The 18195-nt window shown below is 39.9% G+C and overlaps 1 protein-coding gene across 4 annotated transcripts in view; it reads right to left on the minus strand.

The window, feature by feature from the left end:
* VGLL4 (vestigial like family member 4) overlaps positions 1–18195 on the minus strand; it is a 157538-nt gene that overhangs the window by 72243 nt on the left and 67100 nt on the right. The window contains exon 1 of one of the 4 annotated variants that reach the window (XM_037139306.2): positions 11279–11788. The exons of the other annotated variants lie outside the window; for them this stretch is intronic. Coding sequence (XP_036995201.2) covers positions 11279–11360 — 82 coding nt within the window. The 5' untranslated portion in view covers positions 11361–11788. Of the gene's footprint in view, positions 1–11278; positions 11789–18195 lie in introns of those variants that run through there. 4 annotated transcript variants of the gene reach the window in all.

Below are 18195 nucleotides of genomic sequence, written 5' to 3' on the forward strand. Positions count from 1 at the left end.
TGCGGAAACTGAGCCTCTTAAAGGGTTTTCTCCTCTCCCTCTCCTCTCCCCTCCTCTCCCCTCCTCTCCCTCTCCTCTCCCCTCCTCTCCCCTCCTCTCCTCTTCTCTTTTCTTTTCTCTTTCTTCCCTTCTTGTTTATACCACTTCTGTCCCAACTATCTGCTCCTTTCTTTAAGAATAACATTCTAAGAGTTAACATTCACTTGTGTTACCAACTGAGTATCCCTGGATTAATCACACAATTCCAATGTTTCTTTACCTTTCAAGAAAAGACACTGGAGTGGATTCATACGTTAGAAGACACAATGGAGCTTGACACTAAGAATAAAGAGAAGAATGACCAAGTCCTAGCCCTGCCGGAGCTGGGCAGACAGATGAGTATGTAACGCAGGGAGATTCATTCCCTGACCGAGCATGCATGGCACACCACAATACTGCCAACACAGCATCTAATCATGCCAAGAAGATTCGGACAGGAGGGTCACTTCCCCCAAAGATGTCTCTGCCCTTTAGGATGAAGAGAAGCCAAAAGGGCTGGCTGTGGGATTTCAGAGAGAGGTAACGGCTCACTCAGAGGAAGCAGTTTCATACATCGGACTAGAGGCTGTGGGCTCGGGAACAGTGGGAGAAAAGGATGTGGGTGAGAGCGCGGCGGGAGATAAGGCTGGAGAGGTAAACAGAGAGCAGTGCTTGATAATATTGCGGATGAATGTCTAAAGGGAACAAGATTAGAGGCAGGGGTCAGTTATGGGGTTATTATACTAACAAAGAAGAAAATTAATGAAGAGCTGAGTTCCTATGACCTCTTCGACTTCTCATTCCACAGCACTGCTTGTTCCTAGGTGATCATTCTTGCCCAAAGCCTCATTTTCCCCCTTCTCAAACCACTGTCTCCAGCAGCAGCCTCTGCTAAGATCTAGACCCATATACCCCAACTTTCCAAAATTCATCTCCTCTCTGAAACCTCAAAGATCCTTAGAATTCAACATATCCAAAACTGAACGCATGATCTCACCCCAGAATCCAATCTTCTTCCTGTGTCTCCTCTCTCTGTCAATGGGAGCACCCTCCATCCACTGGGATAAGCTGGAAACGTGGGAGGTCCTCTCAACGCCTTCTAAGCATCCTCCATCATCTCCTGCTTCAACCTAGCACCACATCCAGCCAGCCTTCTCTCCAAATACCATACAGATCTGTCCATTTCTGTCCTACTACACAACCACCACAATCTGGGGAGCTACCATCTCTTGCCTAAACCATAGCAACAGGCTCACATTCTCTCCTATTTCTACATCATCTCCTCACCTCCTTCCAATCTATTCTCAAGCTGCAACCATAGTTTGTTTGTAATGTCCATTGGCCTGCCTCACTTTTTTACGCCCCCACACCCACCACTGGGTGCTCCAGCGAGGTCCAGTCAGTGTTGCTCACCAGTACCTCGCTTCCCCATGGAGTGGGTATTTGTTAAGTATTTCAGCCAAAAGATGTAAGAATTTTAGGAATTTGGAAGGAGCCAGCACCAAATGGCACAGAGATAACTAAGGTGAGGACTAAGAAGTGTCCCCTGAACTGGTTCTATGATGTCATTTAGTAACCTTGTCCAGAACAATTTCAGTGAAGTAGGAGAAGTCAGATGACAGTGGATCAAGAAAAGAATGGGCAGAAGGGAAATAGAAACACATTGTTCTTCATCTTCTGATAATGTGGATGGCAAGGAAGCAAGTCTAATAGCTGGAGGTGAACACAATGTTTAGGTATGGGTTTGGTTCTGTCTTAAAGTAGGAAGAGACTGTGCATGAGCACATGACAAAGAGAAAGACCAGGGGGGCAAGAAGAGGAAACTAGGAAATAAACAGATCCCTGATAAGTCCCTGAGGCTAGAAGGGTTGGGACTTGTGAGAACCAACAGAAGAATTAACCTCTAACTGAGCCTAAGGGAAAGGAAAGGATACAGTTGGAGTCAGAAGAGTTTGCAGGTGGGAAAGCCAAGAAGAGGTGGTAGTTCCTCTGTTTCCTCCTTAAATGATGTGTAAGTGATGAAGAAATAGCAAAACTCTCAGACGCACAGTTTAAAACACTGGTGATCAGGATCCTCACAGAACTGGTTGATTATAGCCACAAATTAGACAAACATATGGAGGTGAAACTAGTTGAAATGAATGGAATTGCACAGGACACCAATAGCAATGAAAAGGAAACTGGGACTCAAATCAAGGGAGTGGACCAGAAGAAAGCAAATAATGGCCAAACAGAAAAGAGTGAAGAAGCAAGAATTTTAAAAAATGAGGAGAGTCTTAGGAACCTCCAGGATATCTTTAAACGTTCCAACATCCGAATTATAGGGGTACCAGAAGGGGAAGAGGAAGAGCAATAGGTGGAAAGCTTATTTGAACAAATAATAAAGGAGAATTTCCCCAATCTGGCAAAGGAAATAGACTTCCAGGAAATCCAGGAAGCTCAGAGAGTCCCAAAGAACTGGACCCAAGAAGGAACACACCAAGGCACATTATCATTACATTAGCCAAGATTAAAATGAAGGAGAGAATCCTAGAAGCAGCAAGAGCTAAGGGGACAGTCACCTACAAAGGAGTCCCCATCAGACTGTCAGCAGATTTCTCAAAAGAGACCTTACAAGCAAGAAGGGGCTGGAAAGAGGTATTCCAAGTCATGAAATCCAAAGACCTACAACCAAGATTGCTCTATCCAGCAAAACTTTCATTTAGAATGGAAGGACAGATAAAGTGCTTCTCAGATAAGGTCAAATTCAAGGAGTTCATCATCACCAAGCCCTTATTATATGAAATGTTAAAGGGACTTACCTAAGAAAAAGAAGTTAAAGAAACACGAACAGCGAAAGGACAACAAACTCACAGTTATTAACCACACCTAAAACAAAAGCAAACTAAAAGGACAGCTAGATCAGGAGTGGAAACATAGAAATGAAGATCTCAAGGAGGGTTAGCAACAGGGGAGTGGGAGGAGGAGAAGGGGGGAGAAGGTACAGAAAATAAGTAGCATAGACAGTAGATAGAAAATAGATGGGGGGGGCAAGAATAGTATGGGAAATATAGAATCTAAAGAACTTGAGACACATGGTCATAAACTAAAGGGGGGTAATGGTGGGGACGGGGGGTAGAGTGGAGGGGAATGAAGGGGGTAATAGAACAACTGTAATGGCATAATCAATAAAAAATAAATTAAAAAAAAAGAATTCTTCCAGCTCTGTAAGAAGCCACTCTCTCTGTCGTTGTCAGACAAACACAGTATGAGTATGTGTGTGTGTCCTAGTTTTATTTTGTGTTGTACTTATTACTGGACACCAAGAGCAATGTCTGATGTCCACTGTTCATTCTGGCACTCACTTCACTCCACCTCTTCCCCAACAATATTAGCCACCTCTTTCTGGTACAAAGCCTCTATCTAACAGTAAAAGGGCTCCCATCACGGTCTCGAGACACTGGTGGGGACTGTTCCCAATTGTGAATTCAGCAGATGGGTGCTAGGAAACTTTACATAGGTTGTATACGGAGAATGACTACTATTTTCCATCCCTTTTACCCTCTACTCAATAGAACTTAAAACCTGATACAGCTGCTATTTCATATTCCTTTTAAAAAGCTACCAAATCACTCTCATGGGTGATTTTAAGCATTGGCAAAGAGGTCACAGCTTTTCAGCAGGGAAATAAAACCAGGGTTCTCTGTAGGGTCAGCCAATCATTTATCAGTTACTCATCAGAAAAACAATAGTTTAAAAGGACACACATAGTAAGAATGAGAGAAAATGGGTACAGAAAAAAACTGCTGACATCAAAATAAAATTTAAAATTAATCCCTTGTCACTTTAATGGTACTGCCACATAATGGAAGATGTGTTTGTTTTCGAAGGGGAAAAACATCCAGAAATCTGCACTCGTCACTCCCTCAACTGCTATCGGGAAGCAGCACAGACTCCGTCCAGCTGGATTTGGGGTAGTGTAAACAACTTTGCTAAATTGCTTGGCAGAGTGCATCTGCATCAAACCATTAAATTCTGGAATTCACTCTATTAAAATCAAATCATTAGCCAAAGAAGAATTAGCAGGCAACTATTTTCAAGCAAAACAGATATAAAATAAAAACCAAGGGCAATACATATGGATGACTCATTTTCATTCAGAATTTTAGGTGGTGTATAAGGCAGACTATTATTTTAGATCTTTGCTGCTCTTTAACAGCCATCTCTATACAATGTAGAGTATTGTTTCAATACTGGAACAATTTAAGCATTTTCTCTGTATCTAAAAGTCCCTGGATTAACATCCAAAGAAACCTGGCACAGCAACAAAGCTGATTTGTAACAAGTCTCAGCCTTTAAGCAAATTGCTTATTAATGCAGAACTGAAGTCGCTGTTCAGACCCTAAGTAGTAAGCCATGTATACCCAGAAGTATCCCCCCACTTTACACTTTCCAAAACTGTGCAGAATTTTCTAACACATAATTTTCCATTACAGCATGGATGGTGGAGGCTTTAACAGGTGGTGAAAACCTGAACAGAACACTGATGGGAAAACAAAAGTTCAGACCAAAGCGTACCAGGTAATAAACAATGCAGCGGCAGCAACAGCAGGTAAGGAGGCCTGGGGCATCTACATGCACCCCACAGCCAAGATTCCCCCGACTCTGAGATAAACTGGCATCACATGGAAAAGACAGACTCTTAGAACCTGCCCACTGCTTTAAAAGACCTCAAAAGCAAAGTGACAACAGCAGATTTACAGGATAATCCCAAATACAGGGCTGAGTGGATAAAACAGCTGTGGTACCTTTACACAACGGAATACTACTCAGCAGTAAAAAAAAAAAAAGAAAATTTTAACCTTTGCAGCAGTACAGATGGGCCTGGAGAAACTTATTCTAAGTAAAATAAGCCAGTCAAAGAAAGACAAGTACCATACAACTTCATTCATATGTGGAATCTAATGAACGAACTGAACTCAGAAGCGAAACAGAGACAGACTCATAGAGAGCAGACTGACATGGCAGGGTTGGGGGTGGGGGACAGCTGGGGGTGGAGGGAATTGCACAAAAAAGAAAAATAACTCGTGAACACAGAAAACAGTGGGGTGACTGCTGGGAAGAGGGGTGGGTAGAGGTAGAAGAGGGTATGGAGGAATAGAAAGAAAAAAGATACAACTAAGCTAATTTGTTTAGAATTGTACAATAAGTAGTAAATGTATTTTTAAAAGCAAATTATAATTGTGATGACCTCTTGGGGTTCGGAGAAATTGCGACTGGGAAAGCATACTTGAAAGAGGCAATTTACTATTTCTTGACCTGATGATAATTACAAGGTTTATCTTTTAACTATAAACTCACAGGTTCTGTGCACATTCGTGTGTATATAGTACAGTATTTCATAATAGAAACTGTTGAGAAAGACAGAGAGTCAGACAGTGACAAGAACCCACCCCAAGGCCTGGTGCATTCCTCAGCAGAGTGCGGGCATTCCATGAAGGCCGAAGAGAATGAATGCTGGGCGACAAAAGGACAGCAGGGAGTTTCCTCTGCACTCTTACTAAATATACTCCAGTGCGCTGTTTCCAGACTTCTTTGCAAACAAATGGGTGAAATGTTAAGAGTTTGGGAAGATCGTATAAATAGCAACAAACGAAGGAGAACGTTAAGACTGGACTTCCTATTTTATAGGGTAAATAAACATTTCTTTCAATGAGTAGGGATTCACATCATTAGAATTAAAACATGCCCTGTATACAATACTCTGAAGTTAAAAGAATCTAAATAACTATTTTTAATGCAGAAATGGCAAGATAAAGCAAACTGATGGAAACAATTCTTTAGAACTTAGCAGAACATGCAATATTCGGGAAGGCAGAGATGAGAGAGGGAGAGAGAACAAACAAATGGAGAACGTAAAATCATTTCCAGACTCTGCTTTTTAAATTAAGTGCCCATGGGTGAAGTGTTTCGGGCAGTGGGGGTCTGATACATTAGTTCAGTGAAAAATAAGAGAGGGAGGCTGTTTTGTAGGAAAACTGACGTTGCTGAGCAAGACTAGAAAATAGTTCCGACGAACTCAATATGCACCAATACACGGACACCGCTAAATATAAACAGTCACTGAATAAATGTTAACATACACAGAGATAAAACAGACAAAGCCAGAAAACAATCCCTGGTAAGACTGGTTTTATATTATTTGTGTACATGCAGAAGTGCTAAATCTGGATCCAATTTCTTCATGACAAAACCCAGTTTTCTGCAACATCCTCACAATCCCAGAGGGAATTTCTTTTCATCTTATGGCATGTTTAAAAAATAATAATAAACTTCACAGCAATAAGTTTAAGCTCCCTAGGAGAGGAAGGCCATGCAGACAATAGGGAAGGGAAGGAAGAAGGAAGGAAGGAAGGAAGAGAAATCTGCCTTCCCAAACAAAGCCATGTGCAGGCTCCAGAGGTAAACAGCCAAGTAAAATAATCCTTCCAAAAGAAGACAGAGAACAAGAGTGGGGAGCTGGAAGAGAGGAGGGTATAATCACACCTTCCCTTCACAAACTGTAATTAGAAGAAACACTAACTGGCCAGATCTGCCTCAGGAGATCTCCTGGGCTCACCTGGGCCTGTTTTATTAATTAGGCTCCTCCCCAGTATCTATCTCTCCCTCTGTGCCCCCGCCTCCTCTTCTCCCTCCCGTTCCCCTCCCTCTCTCCTACAAACAAAAAGCTCAAATAAAATGAATTTCCACAGCAAAATAGTTGCAGATGTTCTACCTTGGAATACACCCCTGGATCAAGAGCTGGTCATGTGATACGCAGGCCTGGGGACCAGAGGCTGGTACAAAATGGCTCTGCTCGGTGCCCTTTTCACCTTCATAGTACCCAATGCTCCTAGGTTTCCTGATGCCTCTAAGCTCCTGAGACAAAGAACAATGAAACAAGGACTCCACTAAACTGCTGGTGGCTGGACTGGCACAAAACAAAACCGTCACCCAGTCTTGCTCACACCCCTAAACAGAGTCACTCAACAACTCTTTTCCTGTGTGTTTTCCTTTCAGTTCCAGAAAATTAACTTAAATGTAGCCTGTGACCAAGTAAGTGGCAATTATGTTCTAAAACAATGCGCAGCTCCAAAGTGTGAAGAACTTAGAATACTCTTTTCTTAAGCTTTCAGATGATCATAATATGTGATTTTTTTACTTTCTCCCAATATAAATCACACTAGTAAATTAAAAAGGGAGAATTCTTCTACCAAATTACACACTAATGGCGCCTAACCCATAATTAAAGTATCACTAACAGCAGCTTAAAGCCACAGCCAACCATGAGCACATTTATTAGGGCCTAAGTTTTCAGCACCAAGTAATTATGCAAATATAACCGTCAGCCATCTTGGGAAAAGTCCACGGTCTAACCAGCTCCCTGCTCCCTTGGGGAAATATTCTTTGTGAACTGGCATTACACAGGGCCTCCTCCTCTGCACAATCAGGAAAAAAGTAAAGCAAACAGAAGTGCCAGTGCAGCAAAGAGAGCAAATGCCAGTGAGACTGGTCACCTAGAGTTCTCACTACCGCCTTTCCTGAACATCACACAACAGCCTGGAAACCTAGACCAGAAACTAACTGGCTTCAGAGCAATTCAGGGTCCAAGACAGGCTCAACTGTGCCCTGTAATCCAAAACATCCCTGTGCTAGGACTGTGAGGGTCCCAGGGTCTCTAACATCAAGGAGCTAATAATTAAGAAGACAAGCCACTAAATAATTCTGGAGAGGCAGCATGCTATGGAAGAATCACAGAGCAGTCAAAACCACTGACTGGGGTCTCACCACAATTCAATTCTGTTACAAACTTCCTTAACACACTGGACAGACAATTTACCTCCCTGGGCCTCAGTTTCCTTGGCAAAAACAAAGCAAATATATCAGGTGATGCCAAGGCTCTGCAAATAATTAGATAATTAGAGAATGCACGATAGTATATAACCAAGGCTGAATTATACAGTAGCGACTACAGCTGCTACTGAAAAGATTTTGATTGATTTTTTTTTTTTGAGTCAGCCACTTGCTGAGAATTGTATGAGGCACCATGCATGCCAGCCCTGAGAGATCCAGTGGTGACCAAGACAATGCTGTGCCTTCAGAAGGCTTTCAATCTCCTAGAGGAGTATTCTGAGGAGAGTTCGGGGCGGGAAGGGGGGGGGAGGAAGGCTGGGGTTTGACTAGAACCCTTCAAGGAGATGGAGGCAAAACTGGGATTCAAGTGGGTATAATTTGAACATTCAGTGATGGGATGAATAATAAACTGGTTAACTATTGAGAATTGGAGCAATAAACCATGAAGTTTTCGTGGCACATTAACACAAGCAGAGAGTTCTGGCAATTTGCTCATCACCAATGAAGGTAATTAGTTCCCAGGAATTAGCCAGGCTTACATTCTTTCTGCCCTTTGTTAATCTTCTCCTACGCCAAGGGGCCCCCGCCCCAAACCTACTATTTGCAGTTAATTTTTTTAATTCTCTTTTCAGTTACTTCTGGAGTAACTTTTTATTCTCTTTTCAAGTCCTTCTGAAGGACTATGGTGAAAGTCGGGTGCCAGAGAGGAGTCACCAAGCAGAGTCCATAGCTAAGCCATGCAGAGTCCACTTTCACAGTGGGATTTTAGGAAGACATTGTATGCCACAAGAAAACTGGCTTAAAAAGATCCATTTTTGCATAAGTTGCTAGAGAGAATGAAGAAAGATGGTGCAGACACCGTTTATTTTGTGGAGTAGAGAGGTGTGTAACACAACTAATGAATGTGGTACAACTAACCTAGAGAAGAATAACCATCAACATCTTAATTTTTTAAACTAAAAATTCAGAAAATTTGTACCGTATTCTTCTGTTTTAAATCCTCACCTGAAGATACGTTTTATTGATTTTAGAGAGAGAGGAAAGGAGAAAGAGAAAAAGAGAGACAAAGCTGTGAGATAGAAACATCGATCAGCTGCCTCCCATATTCGCCCTGATCAGGGACAGAACGCACAGCCTAGATGTCCCCTAACTGGGGGTCGAACCCCAACTTTCTAGTGTATGGGACCATGCTCCAACCAACTGAGCCACCTGGCCAGCGCTGTCTCTTATTCCTGAGAGACGTGAAACCCACCTGTGCCCTAAGTGAAACCAAACGCTGTCTACCAACCTTACATTCCACTTTCCAAATAACTTCCCTGGAATGCTGGAGAGCTGATGTGTTTAATACAAACATTCTTAAAGTGCTGAGTTTAAAGGAACAATAACTGTTTCAAGTTTTTAAAAATTTCCATCTAAGATTGATGCCCATCCCAAAAACACCCTCTGAGTTCAGAGCAGACGTGTGCAGTGTTTGCAATGAGAAAACCACTAGGACGTAAACAGTCCACCATAAACACCACTCAGATTTTGCTGTGCTTTTTCTTCATACCCTGTGTATTTATTTTGGTGTTAAAATAATGTTAACTTTCATAATAAGGAAAATAGCAGCAGATGTTTAAACCAAACAGACTATATAGCCTATCATCCCACATATCTACTTGACTTTCAAAATCAAAGTGTCCTCCTCACACATAAGGAGGGGAGGCTAGAAGACGACTCGTGTATTTTCACACACTAGAGAACAACAAATCAACCTGGAGCAGCTTTCCATAAACTTTTCCTCACCACCACCAACCGGAGACACAGAAAACTAAATGGCATCAATTTCCGAACAATCTTTATATCCCTTTCTTAAGCTGATCATTATATTGTTTGGCAAATATCATATTACTCGATGACAAAGATAAAGAGAAACTGCCTGAAAAGTTTTTAATTTCTTGTTCACTAAAAAATTTAAAATAAAAAACACTAACTGCACTAACAATTTCATAGGAAACAAGTCCAGTCACTTGCTATTTAGACCATTATGAAAAAAATCTGCCTTTCAAATGAGTTAATTCAGAAGCAAGACGATACTTACTGCTGCAGATCCAAAGAAAGCCAATTTACTAAAATTCTCATTAGTGGGACAAGTGGGGGTGGGGGTCCTTTTAAAAAAAACAACTTAATTATAAAACCCTTATCCACAGAGTTAAAAAAAAAAAAAAAGCATGAATAAGATTCTTTTTTCTTCCCCTTGAAGGGGAAAGGATAAGTTTTCAACTGATTAGGCAACAGGCCTGAGATTTTTTACTTGTAAAGTACAAGTAGATTGGCTCACTCTCACAAGTTTCTTCAATGTTTTCTTCTTCAAGAGAAATGTTCAGTTCATTATAAGAGAAAACATGGAAACTGCCCCTGCTGAATTAGAAAAGAGATGCCTCCTCGATTTGTATGTCATTACAACAAAAAACACTCTCGCTGCCAAGCTGAATTCCCCCAGAGATGCCTCTCCGGCCACTCAAATCCAGGCCATTACCACTTTTTCATATCGCACGTAGATAATGTTCCAACAGATTAAGAAATCACTTTTTCTCTTCTTACTACCTTCAGAGACAGCTTGAAATACTACAACGCACTGGGGAAACACCTTATGGTTTAGTAAGTGGTAATAAACAGTAAGAATTCAGAGCTTTTTTTTTTTTTTTCCGGCTTTCTCGTTACTGTGTTGTGCAATCACAAAGGGCCAGAGTGTGGAGGGGAACATCCTTCAATGTCAGAGCTCTCTTGGAGCTGTACAGGAAATGGGAAATGAGACAAAGAGCCAGTCTGTACTCTATGACACGAGTGCCCTTCCAGTCCCCCAAAATGAATAGGAAAATTCTTCATTGTTTGGGACAATCGGTCTCAAAAACAAAAACTCACTGTAACTTTCTGTTCCCCTCTACATGAAAACCCAAAGCGCTGTTGTAATACAACACAAATACTGTAGATGGTGTATGTTTAAAATAAGTATCAATGTGAAACAACAACAACAAAAAATCCCTACACATTTAACTTTTACCTAGGTCCTAAAAATTCATCCCCTAAAGAAAACACCAAAAGAAACTAAAAAAAAATACATTTTAAGGAGTTAAAACCCTGAAGAGTTAGTACATTACTAGCATAAAGCAAACTTTTAACAGTTTATATTTCACCTCCCCACCCCCAACCCTTCCCACTGTACCCCTGAAGACTAAGATACAAAAGAACAAACTTTAAAAGTGAAAAAAGTACAGAATAACAACTCGCTTTCAAAGTGCCCTAAACTCCCAGAAACAAAACAGAAAGCACAGCAGACATGCAGAACCCTAAAGGATTGGTCTTGATAAAAGCAACAGGATAGCGATTTCTAGAACAGAACCTCTACCTTCATAGCACAGAATGCCGATATTGTTGTTCATCTTGTCCAAGTACTGGTAGTTCAACAGGTCCATCTTCATAAATAGCATTTATTGGGCTAGCACAGAAAACCAGCTCTTTGCTTTTGCCCCCAAAAGAGTACGTTTCAAAAATCAATTATTGCTGAGTAGCTCCTGGCTCTTCTCTTAAACTTCACCAAGACGGAGGCCCGGCCTCAAAAGAGCAAAACAAAGTACGTAAAAGTTAAAAAAAAAAAAAGACGCAAGCAAAAAATTGAACACACAAAACCCTTCAAGGGTTTAGTTGTAGACAGTATACGTTTTGTATCCTCAGTGGAGCATTTAGAAATCGTTTCAGAAGTCTTTACAAGTCTTTCTTGGAAATAAAAAAGGAGTGAGAAAGAAAAGCTAGAAGCACATTTCCTAGGACAAAGCCCCGCTGGCGTCCCTCGCAGCCCGCTGCAAGTTCACTGCGCTGACATGCTGGCTATGCGTGGTATGACTCGTATGTAAACGAACTTCCTCTTCCCAGCGGGAGCGCGCGCGAGCATGCGCACTGAATCCCCGGGGCTCTGCAAATGTCAGAGATATTTTCTGCACAAGATCAGCCTCTAAATGTATTAAGTGTTTGAAAGAAAGAGAAAGAGGAGGTGGAGAGTCTGTACGGAGGGGCCTCAGCGGAGCTGCTCTTGACAGGAAGCAGCCCTGCCACTGCAAAACCGTAGGAGGAACAAGAAAACCCAGGAAGTTTCTTTTTCAGAAGCTGAGTAAAAAGTAAAAAATCCATCATGGAAGCAAACTTCCATGGAATTTAACTCTGCCGTAACCTTTGGGGTTTTGGAAACCCAATGTGTTTGGCTATGGTACATATACCACATAGATTTTGTAAGGTTTTCTTTCTTTTTAAAATGGTTTTATAATGTCTACTTATATTTCATTTGCATATTTAAATTTCTGGTGTTAATGTTACATAAATTTCATAAGCCTCAGAACTTACGTGGACAGGGCTGGGACAGTATCACCTTTTCACAGTACAGGAAACTTAAGATCAGTGGGATTAAATGACTGGCCCATGGCCCCCCAAATAGTTGGGAGAACTACCTTTAGTGTGATTTGTTCCCCTAGCATTATAACTTTCTAGAAAACTGGGAAGGGAGAAATGAAAGCTGTTCCAACTGTGTATTACAAGCATGGTAGTGTGCTACCACATTGTTCCTTATTGGAAGGACTGGACTTGGGGCTTTAAATTTGCATCCCCAATACTTAGCACAGCAAGCAGGTACCCAAAAGCAGCTGTTCACTGAATGAATCACTGAATGTTCAGAGTCTCCAGCACATGAAGAACACACTAGCAAAAAGGGGGGAGTAATTTTTATCTTTGTAGACTTTAAACAAAGTCTACATAAACGGACTAATATAATTCACTATAGGAAGTGTTTCCATATTTATATTATTACATGCTATTTGGAGATTTAGAAAATATCAAGGGGTATCCTATTTTGTACACTGAGACCTAATTTTAATGCCCTAAAATAAGATTTAAATATATAATGTAAAGGGAGTCATATGTTAAAAATTCAGCAATAGTTGCATTTGGGATAATAAGCCAATTCATGGCAAGTTGTTCTAACCAAATCTTATCTGGAGATTAATATGGCACCTAAATATTGTGGCCATCCTGTTGCAATAATAGTAGTAGTCACAGGGATAGCAGCTGGTAAAATAGGCAACAGGAAAAAAAATCAAGATTTTACAAGTTTTAATTTATAAGGGTATTTAATGCTAGATAGTAAATAAGCTATATTGACAGACACATATACCATCAATTACAATTAAAATACCTAATAGTATTAGGAGGGAGGGTAGGAAGAAAACTTATAGCATCTAGTGCATATAAGAGTATTGCACTTACATAACAGTCTTACCATCTTTAAGTGTCAGATTCTAATTCAACTAACAGCTTTGGAGTACAATCATTATACTATGTTCTCTGACCTAAGCTCTTAATCAGAAAACATTAGGCACCATTAGCATATCCTGCATGGATGACAATTGGCAGCACGCTGTAATCAACACAGAGCTGTTAAAAATTCTGATGCTGAGCTTGTACCCCAAACTGATCTGAGTGGGTGGGACCCAGCACCAGGATCTTTTTAAAAAATTTAAAGTCCCAGGTGATTCTATTATAATATGCAGCCAAGGTTAAGAACCATTGCTTTCATCTGGGAGGGAAACATTTACCTGCCTTAAAATACTTCGTTATACACTTATGTTGAGAAAGTTTTCTTTTTAAGATACTGTGATTTAACCAGATTCAAATAATACCATTGTAAAGATATGTGTAAAATATTTAGTAACCCTCCCTTTCACGACTCAGTATCTCTACCAATGTGGTTCAGCCTCTAAGTGGGAATCATCTGTGTAGACACAGTCCCACGGGTATCCCTTGACTTGCTGGAATGATACGTGGCAAAATTCCCAGCCCCGGGTCATGACCTTCCCACTGATCTGGGATGCAAGTGTGGTACTCCTGGAGTATAGTCCACCAAAAGTTCAGAACTGGTTGTCACTATCCACAATAGACTGAACATTTCAAAACCTTCACAGCAATGTGACAGAGTAATTTTGTCTCCCAAACATTAACTTTAAAAAATTAATGGTTGTATTTTTTCATAGTTCTACTTAGTAAGTTTTGTTGCATTTTACAAGTACCAATCCGCAATGAAGTAGGTGAGGGGGAACCTGGTCGTCCACCCCTGACTTCTTAAACAGTCTAAGAAGCCCTGTGCTGGAGGGCAGGTAGCTACCAGGGCTGGACTTCAAAGTACAGTCACCACCCTCAGCAACCCGCAGCTGGTCCATCCTCGCTCCTCACATCTTACACCTAATGCTTCAAAAGCACGCTTAATTACAATACTTAAAGTTACTCTTAAAAATCACATTACTTCACTTTTTCATGCTAGTTCTCTCTTTTGTGAAAGACTTTTCCATCCTATCTACCCAGCAAACCACCCATTCTTCCTCAAGACTTGGCATACACCTGTCTTGTCCTGTGGGGACCCCCATTCCTCCACCTCATCACTCCTGCTCTGCGCAATCAGTTTCACACACATGCTTCTAACCAAGTCTAGGCTTTCAGAGCAGGGGCTATGCCTTCTTTCCCTTTGCAAGGTCACTTAGGCATAAGCCTGGCTTGTGGTAGGCCATTAATAAATTCTTGTTAAATGAAATCAGTAAGATTAAAACTTCTGAGGCAGATTCTCTCCTGTACACTTCCCTAATCCAGATAAAACACTGGATTATCTAACATGATGCTTCTCAAGCTGAATTGTTCACATCTTTTGGGGCACAAGTTCTCACATTTGAAAAATACTCATCTAGATTCTGATCATTCTTTAGTTTACAATCCACTCAATTAAAAAATCCTAATACTGGAAAGTGCCAATGCTTCAAAGTTCATTCATAAGCTAATATATTCATAATTAAAGTACAAATAGAATTGCTTTTAAGTAAATTGGAAGGATGGTACTAAATTTTATCTATGAAAACTTAGGTCAAAAATGTATTCTTTTAAGAATGAAGAAATTTGAGTTACCAGATATTTAAAACATAAAGCTTTAAGGAACGTTTGGGTACAGAATAAGAAGCACTACACAGATACTGTCATGAAATGAAGTTTTTCTGTAAAAACTGAAAGAGTATGTTCAGACTAATTTGGAATAGGGAAACATTTTTCTAAGCCTGAAAAAAACAAAAAACTTAAAGAAAGGAAGTCAGAAGAATTTGGGTGAATATACAAATTCATGTTTTTGTACATCTGAAAACACCAAAACCAAGTAGAGAGGCAAACCTCCAAAAAGAATGCATTTGTAACATATATTATGATGGATGAAGGATAAATATTCTTAGTATATTAAGAGCACTTAAAAGTAGGAAGAAAAAAGAATCTAAAAATTTTTTAATTTCATGTATTTTTTTTATTTCATGAAATTTTTTTAATTTCATGCTATCTGCAATGTTGAAAATGCTCACAACCTTTTCCTTACACTGGACTGTACCTCTAAAACGCTGCTTTATGAAAATAATTAGATTTGGCCAAAGAGTTACATAAAGATGCTCTGCATCCTTCTTTGCATAATAATGAAGACTTGAAAACCTAACAGCCCAAAAATAAGGGAATGGAGTGACCCTGAGGCATGTCAATGACACAATATTATGCCCTTCCTTCAAAAATATATAATGACATAAGGAAATGCTATGTTATATACTCTATATAATAAATACTACACACAGGTTAACCAAAAACAATAAAAGTAGGATATAAAAGATATATACACTCTATATCAATTTCGCTTTCACACTTGAGTATATATACCTATATAGAAAAAAGTATACACATGTATTTTAAAAAATGGAAAGAATACCCAAATGTTAACACTGTCTTTAGGTCATGAGGCTTTATTACATTTGTCTGCATCTCTCATTTACCTGTAAAGAGTATATTCCTTACATGATTAAGGTGAGGGTGAATGAAGTTCACCCACTTTTTAAAAAACAGGCACATAATGAGAAAATATGCCCTGATAAGGCATAAGCAATGGATCACATATCTTATTTTTTAATCTTATTTATTTACTTATTTATTTCCTTACCCAAGAACATTTTTTCATTGCTTTTAGGGAGAGAGGAAGGGAAAGAGAAATATTTTCATGAGAGAGAATCATCAATTGGTTGCCACTTGTACGCACCCACACCCAGGACTGAACCTGCAACCTAGGTATGTGCCCTGACCAATCTTTCGGTTATGGGACAACACTCCAACCAACTGAGTCACACTGGCCAGGGCTTGTATACCTTATTTTTAACACCATGATATGTGCTTCTGACTTAGACTTAACAACTAAGATAATAAAATTCCAAACACTTATTTAGACCTTTATAAAATTAAAGGATATTTACACTGAGGTATCTGTCCTAAAGAACAGTCTACAGGAAGAAACTACTTTTTAAAAAAGATTTTATTTATTCCTTAAAGATAGTGGAAAGGAGGAAGAAAGAGGGGGAGAGAAACATCAATGTGCAAGAGAAACATTGCTTGGTTGCCTCTCACATGTCCCCAACTGGGGACTTGGCCCACATCCCAGGCATGTGCCCTGCCTGGGAATCGAACCAGAGACCTTTTGGTTCACAGGCTGTCATCCAATTCACTGAGCCACACCAGGCACAGCAAAACTCTCTGTACTTTAAACTTTCAGAGTACATAGACATGTACGCACATGATTTTTGTCTTCAATTATTTACTAATTATTTCATGTATTAGTATCAGTTCCCCAAACTAGACCATAAGCCTCTAGAGGAAAGAAAAACTAAGCTTCAGTTCTCAGTACGAAGCTCCCCACAGCAAGTACTCCATAGACGTTCATTGTGGCAGCATCTCAGGACCTTGGCGGAACAATGATGGCACAATAATGATAAGAGAGCCCAGACTAATTAACAGGTCAAATTGTTCTATGTGTTGACTACCAGTTTGGAATAGAACCACTCAAACTGTAAGGTGCTTAATAAAAACCAAATGATCAAAATCACTCTCCAGACACTTTTTAAAAGATAAAATGTACCCTGGCCAATGTGGCTCAGTCACTTGGGCTTCATTTGCAAACTGAAAGGTCACAGGTTTGATTCCCAGACAGGACACATGCCTGGATTGTGGGTGCGGTCCCCAGTCTATATGCATGTAAGAGGCAATCAATCGATATTGCTTTTCTCTCTCACAACGATGTTTCTCTCCTTCTCTTTCTCCCTCCCTTTCCCTCTCTCTAGAACCCACTAAAGAAAAAAATTAATAATAAAATAAAATGCCTGCATTATGGCACTTGCAAAGCATGGAATGTTTTAATGTTAAGTCTAACAATGATCTCCTCAAAGACCCTGGAAGATATAAATAATCCGACCAGGCTACTTGGTTCGTTTAACAGATTCAATTGCTCTCTTCTTCCCAGTATTCTAAGTAGGCTAGATATTTAGCTAATGCTTTCATTTTAATTTTTTCTCTTACAACATATTTATTTTTTTAAATCACTTTAAACCAATATGTAAATAATGATGAAAACAAACCTTACCAAAGGAAGAAAATAAGTTTGACTATAACTTGACCTAAACTTTAAGCTAAACAAGAAATTGGATGTGTAAAAACGTGTAAAAGCATCCCTAGAACCCACTGCCATTTACAGGTGCTCCTCAGCACAACACAAACCACAGCAGTCATAACGACGATGGTGACAGTGCTTGTAAATACTTCACTGGTCAAGTCACTTGCACTTTTTATCTAATACCTTAATTATCAAGACACAGTTTTGAGAAGGAAAGCACAGAAATGGTTGCTTTAAATGAACACCAACCATTCAATAGAAAGAAGGAAGACTCAAGAAACCCAACCTTTTCTTTTAAGTACAGGGTGGGGCAAACGTAGGTTTACAGTTGTGCGTACACAAAACGTTTATTCTCATATTATTATTACTGTATTGTTTTCCATACAAACAACTGTAAGCCTACTTTTGTGCCACCCTGTATTGGTTAGAATGCAGAGTTCTGTGGCTTCTACAGAAAGGCCCAGCTAAAACCCTACCTACTCCAAGAGCCCCTTTAGCTGGAATTAATCTCTTTATTCCAGTGTATATGGCCCTTCTTTCCAAAGAAAGGCAGACTATAAGGTAATTTATGTACCTCTCCCCACCAGATTTTAAAGACTACTTTGCACACAGTAGGTCTTCAACAACACAGCTGTTGAATCACAGAAGACACCAAAACAGTTTTCAAATGCCTCGTGTACCAATGATGTGAATCTGAATATCTAAGTTACCTATGATACTACATTTTCAGTTAAAGAAAGGATTCCTAAATATATCATAAAACACTGCTTATTTCT

The sequence above is a fragment of the Artibeus jamaicensis genome, unplaced genomic scaffold (genome assembly GCF_021234435.1).
Source record: "Artibeus jamaicensis isolate MK-2021 breed Jamaican fruit bat unplaced genomic scaffold, CSHL_Jam_final contig_519, whole genome shotgun sequence".
Lineage (NCBI taxonomy): Eukaryota > Metazoa > Chordata > Mammalia > Chiroptera > Phyllostomidae > Artibeus > Artibeus jamaicensis.